Here is a 16,699-nt window from a genome sequence, read left to right on the forward strand (position 1 = left end):
TTTTACACTGCAGAGAAGCTGACTATATATACTGTAGTTACACATTATACTTTTGAAAATACCGTACCTCTACCAGATATTAAACCAGCAAATGGCAATTTTCTCCCAGAACAATGGCACCAGAGATTGATGAGATTCTCTGTAATACTTTTCGGTCTCATTCCCCCAGCTAAGTCAGGCCGTTCTTCCTCCTTAGCTCCTCACCTGTAGGATGCATCCATATATTATACTTGTAGCACTTTTTTCTTTTTTTTTTTTTTGTAGCTCTGTACTGATCTAACAGCAGAAGCATCATTTAATAACGTGTTGGGTAAGATTAACAACTCAGAAGGTGTTCGTTTGATCTGTCCACCTCAACCGAGTGGAGTCGATGCAGTGAAGGGGAGCTGTTAAGGAGAGAATTCAGGTTGTGGGGAGACAATTGCGCAGGTCCTTCAAAGGCTATAAATAACCCAGGAACTGTTTCCATCCAGATTTTATTTGGCCCTGGCTCTTGAAATACTGTAAATAAGTTCTGTTCACTGTGCTGTGACGCCATTTGAAGGGTTAGTTGAGAGTGATTTATAAAGGCAGTAGCTTATATTCAGAGCTGTTCTTAATTGTGGCCTGGCTTGATAAAGCCACTGTCGCAAACATCTTAGTTTCTTTACAGTTGGATCAAATGTATCAGGGGTTCTATTTCAAGGAGGGAAAGGAAAGTATTTTAATTTGTTTTCGCATCACTTTCAGCGGGCCTTCATAACACCAGTGGCTACCCTGTGGCTGCCAAGTCCTGGCTGAGTATCCCACAGAATCTAAAACTCTCTGAGAGAAGTACAAGGCTGTGTACAGCACGTACACGACAGGCAGAGTTTCCTTAGGGAATGTGCCTTATTTATGGAGGGTACCGAGAGACATCCAGCTTTACATCCAACCCTCCCTCCAGAGGTTTTTCCCCTCCTACATTACTAGGGAAGAGGGCAGAAAGAAATGGAACAAGAATCAAACACACTTGCTTCATAATCGGTTGCATTCCTCTCCCTCTCTCCCTCCCACCAATGCTTCTTCCTGACTGGTTTTAGAGCTGTGTCTGCCCCTGCCCCAGGGAGTCCAGCCCTGTATCTGAATTACGGACACGTTCCCCCACCACCCCAAAGCCGTCTCCTCTCCCCTGCTTCCCAGACAGGCTGGTGGGTAGAGATCGGTGTGAATACAAACGCTAGAGCCTGATGGGCCAGCTGGACTGCTGCAAGTGCTCCCCATGCCATGCCCTGGGTTATGCCAGCCTCTCACCAGCATTAGCAGCACAGAAGAAACATTGGCTGAGATTAAAAGCTGCTTCTCATGAGGGCCATTACCTGACAGCTGTGGCCCCTGGAAAGCAGCAGTGCATAGACGCACCCTGCCCTGCGCTTCATGGACCTCTTACTCTAACGAGCCCTTTTCCCAGGGATATCTAGTAAAGAGACACGCTCCTAGCAGGACAGATCTTCCTGGTGATATTTAATGCCTGGGAAGTGACCTATGTGATTTAATCTGTTGCATACCAAAGGTGTCAAAAAGACATCAAAGAAATCCTTGTGCTTAATCCTTAGCCAGGTCACAGTCTCTCCCTGATGAGGAGATGAGCCCAAATGGTTTAATAAAGCTCCCAAAAGGCAATAGTCGAGGAATTAAGGACACTTGAAAACTTCACCAAAATATATTTCTAGGTGGCAAGACTGTATGGTTTCCCTGTGACAAAATCCTTGAGCCAAATCTCTTGAGCACCCACAGCCCTGCTGGGGTGGGTAGCACAGGTCCCTGTGGCTGGGGACATGGATCTCTGACCTCCTCCCAGGCAGGCTGGCTGGCTGCAAGGCAAGCTCAGGCCACATGGGGCAAAGAGCTGGCAGGTACCCCACTGCCCTGTCCCCCCACGGCTCTGCTGCACTGCCAGCCCCCTCTCCCCACCCACACCTTCTCTCTTCCTACGCACTGCTACAAATAACTTGCTACGAACAGCTATTCTCTCCTCTTCCTCCCAGGCTACAGGGTCTTTAAGCCCCCCTGTTGCTTTCCTTGTCTTTTCCCTCGCCCCTCACTGCGAAAAGCCCCTTTCCCTGCTGATCTGATGGCCCCTGGCTGCGGGAACTCGAGTAGTTTGGCACTTGGCACCAGCCTGGTGCTGCCCAAGGCTGAGCTTCCCTTGCGGGAGCAAGGGTGGACCCGCAGGGACAGGTGCCTTCCCGTGGTGGCAGGGCACGCCACTGGCAGGCACTTCGCTGTAACCCTGGCCAGAGCGGGACGGGAAGGGGCTGCCCTGCCGGAGCCAAGGCAGCACCTGATACAGTAACTTAATATGAGTTATGGAGTCCATGCTCAGCCACTTCTCCCAGGCCAGCTCCACTGAAACCCCAAGAGCGACACTTATTAACAGCAGCTGAGGATCCATTTAAGGAGTGCACACTGTACAACTAAGAAATGCTCGCAAGCACACACACGCACATCTACAGACACACACTTCTCAGGTGGCTGGCTGCCTTGTCCTCTGTGAGCCTGCCCAAGCATGGCGCATAAAGGTTTTCGCCTTACTTCTAATGCAGCAGGTGCGATGAGAGGAGAATCTTGCTACACGAATGGCAAAAAATGAAGGCTGCAAGATAAATGCTGCCACCACCAAAGAGAAAGAGGAAGACAGAGGCCAGATTACAAATCTGGAAACTGCAGCATCCCATAAAGCGCAGAGCTGCTGGTCTGAACGTGCCTGGAATGCGCCGCTAACTCCACAGCAGTCCCTTGTCAACTCACGGTCACAGCACAGGATTACACAAGATCCCCAGCTCTGCACGAAGTCCGTACTGCATGTTGTGTTCTCACTTAAAGGCTCTACAACAGCACTCTGAAGTAAACTCTGGTGACACCACTGCCCTTATACAGATGGCTACATACTGTATAGGTGTAACTGGATTCGGTGAATAGCCCTGAGGTGTATTAAGTGTTGCGCTTCATTTCCAGCAGCCATTTTTCTATTTTTAAAAGGAATTAAAAAATACTCAACTGGTACCTCATGTACTCAAAACACATCGTACCTCACGTGGCTTTAGTTCGCCTGTTAGAAAGCACCTACGCTGAGCCCAGCTCAGTAAGAACGACTCCAGGTCTCGTGTGCCATTCTTACAGGCAGCTACGCTTGGGAACAACTCTACAAGGATGATGTCCGGCGGGATTCCTCCCAGGCTTCGCTGGCGAGTCCAGTGCATGGCTATACAGCTGCAGTCATGGGGTTCTTCTGCCTGGGATCCTGTTGCCGGTACTGGTACTGGTCTGGACTGGTCCCACGGTGTCGGACAATTTCATTATAAGCTGGTGCTCGGTGGGACTGAGGAGGAGAAGGTGGCACATCCTGCCGGAGGGGTCCTTTATGCTGGTTTGTGACGGGCTGGGCTGGGTAGTACTGGGGGTACCTCAGTTCGGCCACTCTTGTGTCTGGCACACGGATGTAGTTCCCCTTAGATGGGTGGACAACAGGCTGTCCTCCTTGGTAGTAGGGAAGATCTCTCTCTTTGTATATTACCCGTGGCCCTGTTAAATATTCCAGTGGCTCTGCAGGTCCACGCCTGAGGAGGAAAAACATAATAAAGCACATAAAAAGGCAGTCTACTAGCTGAGAGACACATTATTGTACTCACAATATATGTTTACTTTGGGAAAGGAAATGCCACCCCAAGCATGACAGATCCAGATGAATCAAAAGAACTTCTGAAGGATAACAAGCCTCCCACCTGCATGCTACAAAAGTCTGTAACACCCAGGACGCTGGAGGAAGGGTCCAGCGCACATCACAGCCCTTTTACAATGGGGGAGCACTGGAGCCCTTCAGCTCCCAAAGTCAGCCTCCTGTGATCCATTTGCCATAATGGAAACAAAGCTCCTTTAAACAATGCATGTTTGACTGAATCTTATCTAGCCTGAGGATAAACAGATGAGTTGGGTCTGCAAGTCTGCAAATCCCATAAGCTTTACATGCACAAATATTCACGCTTTCCAAGCCATTTCCCACTATTTTTTCTTCTAACATGTCAGACTGTAAAACTTTCCAAACACCATAGCTGGAAAAACTGGAACTCCTGGAAGAAACGCTAGGGATGTCAGGATACGATACCTGTGTTTAACGGGCAAGCTGCCAACGGGGTTTCAAAAAAACTCCTGTGATCTAGAAGGTCTGATGTTACAACAGCCCTGTAACTTGTCTGCATCAGTATGGATCTGAGAAGCTCTAGTTCACGTGAAAAGCAACATGTGAACATGTCATCCCTGAGGATGTGCCATGAAGCCCTCTCTGTAGCTTTCTGCATCTTAATTCCATGATTTGCACTAATGAAGCATTGATATTTTTCCCTAGCACAGCTTAACTTGTGATACTTTTGAAATGGCAAAAATAATTGTTCTCACAGACATGTCACCAGAGCATCCCCAAAAGTTCAACTCAATTAGGAATTTTTGCGAGTCTGATTGCAAATGTCTCTGCACTTTGGGCAAAACCTCCCATTGACTGCAGAGGAAGCTTCTCTCCGAGTGAGAGCTAAAGGAAGACGGCAGGGTTTTGACCCAAAACAGGGGCTGAAAGTATAAATCAATTACACCTGCTTTGTGGCTTTGGGACTGAACTCATCAACTGTTTAAATATTCTTTGCATAGATTTATTAAAAAAGTCATCATTCTGGTACAGCAGATCAGGTGTTCACAATTCGTCAATGCCTCTCTTTTGTTCACACAGAGATTTTACAAGCGTGCTCCCCCATTCTTGATCTGGGCTCCCAGACTCCACTGGAACTTGTTTTGCACAAAATAAAACAAAACATGTGGTTTTCTGCTGCACTCGTTTAAGCCCATGGGGTAAATCATGGACATAGGCAATGAACAAACATTATCTGCCTTGAAATGAACCTACAGTTCTCCCCCTGGAATAACTTAGTGCAAATGTTTCCTGTTTAAAATGGAAAGAGCAAAAGGAAGAATTCCAGGCCTTGGACTTTTAGGACCCTACGCTCCCCAGAGACTTTTTGCTTTAAAAACAGAACATTATAAAAGACAGGCACTCCTGGCTTTCCCCCCCCTCCTCCTGGTGAGACAGTCCAGACAAAGTGCTGAAGGGCCTGCAGCCACCCTCTGAGATACTAAAAGGACTCTTAACTGCATGTATTGAGACAACTGCTGTCTCTGCTCACACACCTACGCCTTGCAACAAAGCCTAATTTCCACAGCAGGCCAAAGACTTGTTCCACGCACTTCTATATGAAGACTTGCTCACTAGTCCCATCACACTCAGCTTTTAATTCCTCTGTGTGCAAAAACGCACTTCCAATCATAAAAGGCTTCTGTGATGGCAGGAACTGCTTTCTGTCAAGCAGCAAAACAACAGGAACAAATGTCAAACCTACACCCATCATCTTTTAATGTAAGGATAATGCTCAAAATCCTGTATGTTAGATTTTAGAAGATGTTCTCATCAACAGCTAGAATCAACCAAATTCTTGTGGAAAACATTAAAAAGGGACTGTGCTTGGAATCAGATCCAGAATTCACTGAAGAGACAGGTAGCTTTTGGACAGAGCTCTAACTGCAGAATTGAATTACTCTAAAGTAACAAATTCAAAGTTAATTGGTACCAAAATAACTGTTGAGAACAGGACTGAGCCACCAGCATCAACTACTGAGCCTTCAGCACACAGCTCATCCCTCAAGTCACATAAGAGGTCTGGATGTTGCCGCAAAAGAGGTAGATGTGTTTTGCCATCCAGCCAAAAGAGCCATTTCCAGGAGAGCTCAGCCACTGCCGTTCTAGGAGACAGTGTGACACCGCTGCCACAGAAGCTGTGACGGTGCAGAGGGCAGCACATCCAGGCAGCTTTGACCTAGGACTGTGCAGTGAAGGTGAGCCAAAGCATAAGCATACCAGACCTGAGGCATGTACCCAAGCAGCTTGAGCTTATGCCATCAGGTTGTCATTGCTGTTACCTATGCTACAAAACTAAATCCACCATTGGTTCACTTACAGCTAATACTGTCCCTGGTTGTGTAGACAAATTGCAGAGGGGAACATGCGGGAAGGGCAAAATCTTTCTTTAAAAAATAAAGAAATATCCAAGTTTTTCACTCTCAGCATCAGTTTCCCTTCTCCGAGGGTGAAACACCAATGAAATATATCATTCTTGAGTTTCTTCCCCAGAGTCAAGGCTTAGCAGCTGGGAGGAGAGGCTGCACACAGAGATAAGGCTTGAATCCACTTCACAGGGATCCTTTAGGAAAGCCCAGAAAGACAGAAGGTACGTGAGGTTTTTTTTAGGAACCTTGGCATTAACAGAAGCAGTGATCTAAACAATGATTACCAGAACTCTCACATGAGTAAAACCTTGGGAAACCCTGGGGAAATTCCATGAAAGATACACTCATGGCTGCACCACACTCTCCAGCTCACTTCCCCTGGTGATCCCCGTGGGTGTTATGCATGCAGATACACATGCTACTATGACGACATTTTTCTTCCCTTTTATGACCAGCATTGCATGTTGAAGCCGAGTTATTTCCTGAGGATTCATTCTTCCCCACCTACCAGCCATGCCTGGTGAAGTCTGCTCTTAGGGAGCTGCTCACAGTGCAAACCACCAGCCTGGGGAGTCTCCATGAACCTCTCACATGAACCTGCATCTGACAAGTCTGAAAATACAGGAAATCAACAGCCCTTCACTTCCCAAGTGTGTCGAATTAACCATCAGAAAGTCAATCTTTTTAAGGTAGAAGGAACACCTACAGATACCAAGCTCTGGCTGTAGAAATACTGTCACCATTAGGAGTAAGTCTGGGACACTGGGGGCAGCTCCTGGCAGGAAGAGCAAGGCTCCTCTGAAGCAACGCCATTCTCACTTGATAGCTCATGGTGTAAAAGTATATGCTGTTGGTTATCCTTAAAGAAATTGCCATAACAACCCAAACCAAACACTTTCTACTTGGCAGCCCCTTGTAGATGCTATGTTTGTTTCTGCAAGAAGCAAAACAACCCCTGCCTTTTTGCTCGGCAGACATTGCCACCTCTGAGGAGGCCCTAATGAAATTCTCCTCCCCTCCCTCACTGTTTTTGTTGGCTCCTGATGAGTTCAGAGTTCACAGGGCCATATCACACCTCCCAAGTGACCCACAGTTTGGGGGTCAAACCAATAACCTCAAGTGGAAAATCAGTGACCCAGGGGAGTGATCAAAAATCCACAAATTGGGTCAAGCAGGTCCAGCCACTCAAAAGGACCGGGCCAGGAGTGTGCTCTCTGAGAGGACATGCTGAGTAGGAGCTGCTCTGACCGTCAGCTGTTTTCCAGATTTTTGGCCAGTTGTTTGACCTGGGGGTCCAGTGAAATTAATGGCAGGCAGAAGGTAGGGAAGCTGACACAACATCCTGGGAAGGAACTGATCTCAGAGCTCAAAAAGTGTTTTTGCTGATAGTTAGCTCTGCTGGCTCCCAGTGGAAGATGCATCACTGATGTGGGTCTAGCTAAAGGCAGAGGCTGCTGCTTAAGGAAGCAGCGGAAGGAGTGGAGATAGAAGCACCAAGTTCAAGAAAGGAGCGAAACTGGTAGGGCAGCGTGGAAATGCACTCCTCAAAAATGTAATAGGCAAGGTGCCCCTTAAAATGTTCATTTTATTGTGAGGAAGCGAAATCTCACCTTCCCCTGCAGAGAAATTACAGATCACACGCAGAGATAACTGCAAACACGTTTCATAGACCTAGTTAGCAGCTCTACTGGTTTATCTTCTACATGATTCACCAGATAAGAACTGCGGTTCCTTTTGAGCTTTAAGAGCACAAAGTAGCCTTGTCCAAATAAAGCTTGAGACTGATGTTCCATTAACAGTACATGTGTTGTTATTTTCTCTAGGACAAGTAAAGCCTGAAGTAGTTTGTTTTTCTGCCCTTGCTTTATTTACCTTCCAAGCACAAAGGATATAAAATATAATATTTTCTGGCTTTGCTGCAGAATTTTTAAGAGCTTCTGGGTTTATTTAAAACTGAATCAAAGGATTCAAAATACTAAAAGAAAGGCTTCTTTTACCCAAAATATTAGTCATTGAAGTCAAATGGGTATCTGTAGGTGTCAAAAAACCTAACTAAACCACTTTTTGCTTTCTGCAGTTCCCATTTTTTTTAAAGCTCCTATTTCAGTAATTCTTAAGTTGTAGAGAATCTCACAGGGTAGACTGGCCTGAATATCTATTGCTTCAAAAAACAACCAGAAAAAAACCCCATTTCATTTCAGGTTTACTGTGTTTCATTGTTAACCCCCATTTGCAGGTCACCTTTAACATCAGCCATGCGACACATGCTTGGGTTATCTGAAAAGAAAGGAAATCAAAATGACGGTCTGGCTGTTCATGCTGTGCCCCATCATGTTGGGGGTTTGTATTTCATCATGACAAAGAGTTTTTCTTGCCTCTGTTCTATAGGGAGAATCACAGAGGTCACCCTCTTAATACCTGGTAAAAAGCAAGGAAGGGAATGCTCTCTTCTTACATCACTGTCTCCTTCTCACTGCTGAGGGAATATTTTGCAAGGGATATAATCTCACATGAAAAACTGCCTCCTTGCTTTGTCAGGGACTACTTCTTCAAATAAACTTCAAAGACAGTCAGAGACTAAGTGGCAAATGGAAAGCCTGCATTTGGCTGCAGTCTCTTTCATGTCTAAGCAAGACATACAGAGACTCTGGGTGATGGCATCAGGCAGCTCAGCCTGTGATTAAAGAACAGGAGAAAGCAACAAGGTCCTATCTGCGTCCAAATTCTCACTGGAGAACTCTACTGTATGCATTATGATTGCAGGCTGTTTGTTGTCAGCCAGGAGGATCTACTTTTAAAGAAAGGAGAAGCAGATGTAAGAATTAAATTATGCAAACAATCTTACGGTATCAAATACATTACACTGTCTTTTTAAAGCTCATCTCAACATACACTAAAAACAACTGACTGAGAAGACCATGTAGTCCTTATCTTTCCTGATACAGTATTAAAGACACTGCGGCGCTGTTTGTAGTCAGTGGCACTAAGAACTTCTGTTGCATAATATTCAATGTGCACATAACTTAAAAAAATTTTTTTTTTTAAATCACTGCAGGTTTCGAAAAAATCACTGCATGACTCTGAGCTTCATTAAAGTCTGTCTCTGTATCTTAATAGGTGAGATACTCCTATAACAAATATTCTTTGCTGTTTCAGACCAATACTTTCTATAGCCGATGATGGGGTTTGCATTTAAAAAGCCACAGGAAATCAAATTTGGTATCTTAGTGCTAGGAAGAATCTGCAGCACAAGGAAGTGCTCAGTGGCTGCTGTCTGTGAGAAAGGTTTGTACCTCTCAGAAGGCAGCAGATGTCTAGCAATGTCATACTAACCTCAAACACACCACACACAGATTATTTATGGGCTGAGCTGGTGGAGGTGCTTTCTTCTCCTCTTCTTTTATCAACAATGCAAGGCTAAAAAATCAGATAACATAAACGAATACAATCCCTGGCGCTCATGTAGCACATGCCATGTGGTGAGAGCTGTTTTTAGTTTGAGGACTGTGTTTGGAATTCCTTCAGTGTCAGGTTTCCAGTTACCAGACCCTCATCCCTGGGCCAGGCACGGCTGCGGTTGGACTGGATTAGCAGAACACTCTGCAATGTATATTACATAGCTTTGACTTCTATAGGCTTTGCAGACCCATAAAAGTAATGATCATCTCATGACTGCATTACTGGGGGGAAAAACAGAGCAGAAAAATCTCTCTTCTCCCCTTTTTAAAGAACTCCTATTTGTTTTGGATTTGGAGAGGAGGGATGCACACAAGTTTGTTTGAAGAGCACATTTCAGATGCAATGCAGGCAGGCCTGATGCTTTTCCCTTGCATGCAATTTTGCAAAGTTTAACAGTGGCCTTGACTGGTTTGAACGTAAGAGAGCTTATATGCATAGTTTTTCTCTCTCTACAGTACTACGGCTTGGAATATTTAGAAGTAAACAGCAAAAGCACCACAATCCTGGAAGGTAAGTGCATAGACATGTTTATATTACTCTAGCTGAAGTCTAGCCTTAAAGCGGCTGGAGAACAAATTCCTTTATTATTTGCAGAGGGACACATTTTGAGAGATGTTGGGCCCCGGCAGCTCCTTGGGCAGTTTTTCACAATTGGAGACATTAAGGCGCCCCACTTGTTTTTACATCCAGGACCAAGCATAAAGTTTAGTCAGATACTAGCTTTCCTTGCAGATAAGCAGACTGCAGAAACAACTGTAAGAAAGGAAAAGAGTAGTCTGATAGATTTAAAACTTTACTATAAGATTATATAAGTTTTCTTATGACAGCATGAACAGCATTTTTCACGCAAGCAAATTGATTGTTCTCAATCCCTAACACAGCAAACTATGTCACAGATTGGTTAACACGAGAATTTAGAGTGCCATTTAATTAAACCCTCTCCCATCAGCAACAAAGCCATAAAACATCGTGTTGCTCCTTCGCTCCAGCATTAGTTTATTTTCCACAGCAAATCTCAGACCAGCTTCTGATAATCCCATCCTACAGGCAAAGCTCCCCTTTCTTTCCTTCCCCAAATCCAACCTACAAATATAGGAACTGAGACAATCAGGATTAAAACCCTCAAATCAACAGCAACAAAAACCCAAATATGCTAGCTGGTGCTCTATAAATGCCCAATACGTATTCAAACCAACTAGTCCAATAATCCTTCCTACTCAATTCCCCACTTGTTTTGTTCATATGCTCTCAGGCATGATACATCTCTTCTACCAGGAGGCATAAAATAAAGTAGCACCTATTGAACAAGACATCGCTATTCTGTGATTTCTTCAAGCTTAAAGGGATCTTAAATAGATTGGTACTTTAAGTAGCGAGTCATTACAACATGTGTCATTTCATATGTTACTCATTATTCAACACAACATAATACCGTGTGAGTCATTAACCTCTTGGCATTGGTAACCTACTCTCAATGCTAAGCAGTCATGCTTGTTGCTCAGGAACCCCCAATGCTCTGTTGGGGAGAGACCTGGATGAGGTTTTAAGGTCCCTTTGGTCTTTTGTTTTGCAGATCAGCAGGGGCCGAAAGCTCTTCCCATAGACTAAAAGAGTTCTTGGCCTTTGGTCTCTTGTGACGATGCTGGCCAAGTTACATCGGAGGGGAGAAAACTTCTTTTTAAAGGACATATGCATCTTAAGCCAGCAAGAGAAGCAAATGTTTACATTTCTCAGCTGAATTTTGGATTTCAACGCAGGCTTAAACTAATACAAAAAAGTACTGAACACATGCAGAACTGCCACCACTGGTGCGAGATCCTAAAAAGTTAAATCTTTCTTACGATAATATTTGTACTGCATTATTGTGCAGTAGCTCCAATGGACATCCCTGCCATGAGAAGAGCCAGCTACTTCCCTCAAGAGCAGGCAAGCAATGAGAAGGGAGAGAGACACAGAGGGTGAGACTCCAACGCTGGCCCCAGCACAGCAGCAGCACAAAACCCAGAAATACTATCCAGATCTCTCTGCCTCACCCTAACCTACACTGCAGATCTTTGCTTTTTTAGAGGCTATCAGGGTAGAAATTGAAGGTCCTGTGCTGATTCAGACGATTTTAATTTTATTTAAAAGAAATTCTGTTGCCATAGTCAAAATTCTTCTTCAGAGGGAAACAAACTCAGCTCCAGGAGAGCTCCTCGTGAGCAAGGAAGCCTCCTCCCCTCGCCTATCCTTCACAGCGCTACTGCTATGCACGCTGTTTTTGTAAAGTGCTTTCAAAGACACATAAACCCAAATTCTATCCTGTTCTCATTTTTCACGTGAAATGAATTTAAAGCATGGTGATTATTCAGCTGTGCTGTTCAAATGATTTTCAACAAATAACAGAAGTCATTAAAAGAATCTTCCTAGGCAATAACAACCTGGGCCCAGGTCTTTACTATTCAGCCGCTGGGATCTTAACACGCTGTCTGATCTTTAGTGGGCTAGTAAAAACCTGTAAGAAGTGGTTATTAATGTTATTACCAAGCTTTTAGGCTTTTTTTTTTTTTTTTAAAGCATCTCTCATTTAAATTAAAGCATTCCTTGCAGCGTTTTCTCCCATTGCCATGATGAAGCATGGCTGTCAATTCTGCCTCCAATGGCACAAACTGGGTAGTAAAACCATGCTTCAATAAAAAAAGGAAAATGATTTTTGAAACTGATTGTAGCTGGTTATTTTTCCCTCCATTTCGTCTATTTCTGGGTCCAGACATTCTGTTAAACTCACCGGGATGTGCTATTCCCTTTTTTCCCCTTTGCAACAAAGGCAAAGCTCAAGAGCCAGAGGAGAATGATGGCTGCTTTTTGGGGGCGAGGGTGACCTTAAAAACAGGCGGCTCTTATTTCTCTCTTCAGGCAGTATTTCAGTCTCCATTGTTCCCCTACTGCTCATGTACTGATTTGTTCCTAAATAGCACAAACAGCCTGTACGTACATCCTCCCCCCGCTATATGTTCTTTTGTTAGAACCATTAATTTCTATACAGGCATTAGATTATAGATTTCCTGGCTTGCCACACTCCATTAACACTCTGGGAACCACCCCTTTTCCAGCCAGCCATTAAACACCACCTTTAATAATTGAGATTTAAAGGCTCAGGGCATGATAAACAGCTGAAGTTATAACTTTACAGCTGCCTCTACAGAAGTGTGTAAATCTCCAGATTTGGATAGGCAAATCAGTTAATTAGACTTGCGTTAAGTCACAAACTTTGCGGGTGCTCTGACAGCAGACGTCCTGAAGCTGAGCTTTAAATAACAAGGGTCAAACCCCTAAATCCCACCGGGCTGGGAGAGACGGAAACGTCCCACCCGGTGCCCAGAGAGCAGTAGCACTGACTGCAGCTGCCGTGACTTGCAGACGGCCGTGAGCGCCCTGCGACTGCAGCCCCTTCCAGCTGTGTTTATGCTGGCTTCTTCCTTAAGAGCTTCTACAGTTACACGAACATCAGTGCAGCTGCAGCAAGCCCAGCCACTGCTGACTGGACATGCTCTATCTGCTGCCCACGGTGGAGACAACCCTTGTTTTACCACCCGGCATTTCCCCCCTGCCAGCACACAGGTTGCTCTTAGAAAGTGGGGCCCTGCAAGTCACAGGGGCTGAGCGCAGCTTCCCCCTGCCCCTAGCGGAAATGCTGCATGGATGGCCCTGCCTCACTGCTAGCCAGTAAATGTTCAAAGCTGGTGAGATTCAGAGCTGCGGGGCCACTGGCCTCTTTAGGGATGTGGGCAGTAAGAGGTTAACCTTCGGTCGTGAGGCCCAAGTGCCTGTGTTCCATCTCTGCATCAGTTATCTCCCTGTTGCTGCATTTAAAAATACTGTATGTAATTAACTGTTATCAGGTTGTTAAGCAGTGTGCTGAAGTGTGAACTTATCATTCAATTGTTTCCTTTATTTACAAAGTCGCTGCCATTCTCTGAGGCGGCAGCCTGGGACAGGCTGTTGACTTGCTCAGATGAGGAGGGTTTAGCACACCAGATTCTGGTAGCAGAAGCAGATTTGGAAGAGGTGAGACACAGCCGTGAATCTGCTTGGTTCCTCAAACACCCCCTCAACACACCCTGCAGAATAGCTGTGTGCGAATGAGACACACACGCATGCCACTGCTACCAAATCCATCACTCTAACGTTGCTTTGAGACCTGAACCACACAGCATGGGAGAAACGCACAATACAGCTCCCAACCCCTGTAACCCAGCCTTACGGTTGTAGGCAGAGTTTTTACTCATATATATGTCACTAACTTCAATGCCTATAGATATATAAAGCTATGTGGTCCATCCACAGATGAAGATGACATAACTGCTTACTTTCATGCACTTCTACACTCAATTCTTCCCCTTCCTCTTTTCATTTGCTGGACTTTTGTTTCTTTAAGAAAAATAAATCTGGAAGTCAAAAGTCAACATCACGTTAGAGCACAGGCTGGAGATGGGAGGACATGACAACAAGGCAAGATGCCACATCGCTCGCTGTCCTTTCTGCCCCCCTCCACAAGGCCCAGGTTTGGTTTCCTGGAGCCCATGGCTCCCACCACTTTTTTTGGCCACTTTCCCCTCCTGGCCTGGCTTCTATTCTCTTATTTGCTTTCTTTCCCAGCGGCAGCAGCCCTAGCAGTGCCTGCAAGGAGTCCAAGATGACATAAGACGTCATCAGATCTATGTGATTTTCTTCTGGGCATTCCTGGTCTGGGGCAGCACCATTCATCCCCGGGTGTGTGGCATCCTTTGCTCTTTGGGAACTCGTGCAATCGTCAATATCCCAGATCCATGTGCATCCCCCCCGCCCCAACACTTGTAATAGAGGAGATATGTAGCTTCTAAACAAATTTCTTCTTTGCCATCTGCACACCATGCCGCATGCCAGATGACAAAATAAAATTTGCAACAGCAAAGTTCTTGGAGCACAGCAACCTTCTAGAGAGCAAGCACAGCCTGTGGCAACACGGTTATATCAGCTTAGTCATGGACCTAGAACAGAAGACATCAGGATGCTGAAACTGGAAGCTGGAGCACACATCAGAAGACAGAAAAAAAATGCTTTAAAAACACACCAAAACACTGCATCCCTGAGCAACGGGAAAGCCATGCCAACAGCTGGGAATTCGCGATACCTTACAGAGGTGACAGCACAGCAGTTGGAAGATAGGAGCAAGTCAATATTGAGATAGAGGGGCTTGGGCAGGACCACCAGGTACAGACGGCAATTTCTTTTGAACACATATATACATCATGTGTCAAAGACTACCACCTGCAGTGGAGTCTTATGTGCAAGACGTGATGCTGTCAGTAGCTTCAGCTTAGATTATGATGAACACCACCACAATCAGAGAGGCACCCCTGCTCCACCCAGGAGGGCTACTACATGCCGTCACTGAGAAAAAGAGAAGCAAAAGCACTTCCTGATCTGAACCTGGTAAGAACCTGGCAAAGATTCCAGACAGCATGTCTCAATTTGGCTGGGGGAAAAAAAAAAATTAAATAAAAACACCCTCTAACTTGAAACAATCTTTTACATAATGAATCAATCAAACAATTATCTTTGCTCTAGTATGTTCAAATCAAGGGAATCATCATTGAAAATAACAACGAATTTATATAGCTCATTTAAAGCCACAGTAAGCTACGCTGCTGATTCACTAATGAACAATAAAGGTCACTACTACAATATCATTCTAAGTATTTTCAGATTGTGCAGTGTGATAGACTTGAAGTGGCATGTTCATGAAAAAAACATCAAGATACTTTGGAGAGGGAGGTAAAGATGGAAAGATATCTGGGCTCTACCTATATACCAGATGGAGAATAGGGAATAACTTGATGGGATGAGGAACTTTGTGCCCCAGACTCATCCGGCCTCAGCCAAAGCCTCTGGATGTCAATGGAAGCGTTTCAATGAGCTTTGGATTAGGCTCTTGTATAGAAGAATGGTATCTGAAAGGGGAGGAGAGGGCAAGGAGAGAATGAGACATCTGTATCCTGGAATGAAGTCAGGAAGTTAAGGCCTGACAGCCTTAGACAGCAAATAAATAGCTAGAGTACTAGATGTAGGTTGCTGAAATGCCACACTCCACGTGGAAACGTTCCTTTTCAATTGTATTCAGAGACAAGACTGACCAAAACGCAGTTAATTTATTTTTTACCTTTTGAGAGTTCATGATTCAGAGGGGGGTACATGTACGCAATTACTAAGAAACAAAACATTCTACCAGGATGAACCGCACACCTTTGCTCGTGGACGTTACATCTATGAGTTTTAATAATGTGGCAAATGGGGCAATGTAGCAGACCGTGCTCTGAATTGCAGCATCACTCTTTGACTGTTACCAGAACCAGATGCTTCAGAGGAAGCTGCAGTTAGTCAGCAGTTAGTAGGTTCCATAGACCTTACATCATAAAAGCAACCTCTCCACCCCAGAAACTAACTCAAAACAAAGCAACAAAGGTCTAAGTCCAGGTTTGCAGAAAGATGTAGGTTTCAGAAACACAAAACACTTGATGGCATGTCTGTACTTACAAATGTTGACATAAAAAAATAAACCCCATAATATTTAACCTTGACAGATCTACTATTTGAACACCTAGGAAAAAAGCACAATATAGTAGAGAGCCCGTGGTGACTTGAGAAGAATGATGACTTTTCCAAACGTCAATGTTAAATCTCTAATGCTGTGTTGGGTTCCTCTCTAACAAAAAGATGTGTACTTCTACTTCCAGTAAAACACCATTTTCTTTAAAAGAACTTTGCAGCATTTCAAAGATCGCTCGTTTTTTAATGATCATAAAGTAAAAGGGAGAAATTTCGTATCGTATCAAGCAGCTCCAATATAAACTCAGGAAGAACATTCCAGTTTCTAAGTCAGAAAAGCACAAAGCAGCAATACTATTCCAAGGATGCAAAATGGTCTCCAAAAAAGTGTAAAACTTGTGGTATAAACTAGTACAACTGAAAATGAAATGTCTAAGGAGGGAAAGACCAGGGTTAAGGGTTCTGTATTGATTTTTTTTTTTCCCACATTGGGATTAAAGTGATTTCAGCTGGGACCCAGCACTACAGATGTAATTATAATTTCCATTTATATTTTTAGACTGTGTACAAAGAAGTGTAATAATGGACAGCTGAACATTTTCCATTG

The 16,699-nt window shown here is 44.5% G+C and overlaps 1 protein-coding gene across 7 annotated transcripts in view; it reads right to left on the reverse strand.

The window, feature by feature from the left end:
• Window positions 1-260: 260 nt before the first annotated feature.
• PARD3B (par-3 family cell polarity regulator beta) overlaps window positions 261-16,699 on the reverse strand; it is a 425,873-nt gene continuing 409,434 nt past the window's right edge. For all 7 annotated transcript variants that reach the window (XM_074593647.1, XM_074593644.1, XM_074593642.1 and 4 more), the window contains one exon: window positions 261-3,578. In XM_074593647.1, coding sequence (XP_074449748.1) covers window positions 3,224-3,578 — 355 coding nt within the window. In that variant the 3' untranslated portion in view covers window positions 261-3,223. The remainder of the gene's footprint in view (window positions 3,579-16,699) is intronic.

The sequence above is a fragment of the Larus michahellis genome, chromosome 7, assembly GCF_964199755.1.
Source record: "Larus michahellis chromosome 7, bLarMic1.1, whole genome shotgun sequence".
Taxonomy (NCBI): Eukaryota; Metazoa; Chordata; class Aves; order Charadriiformes; family Laridae; genus Larus; species Larus michahellis.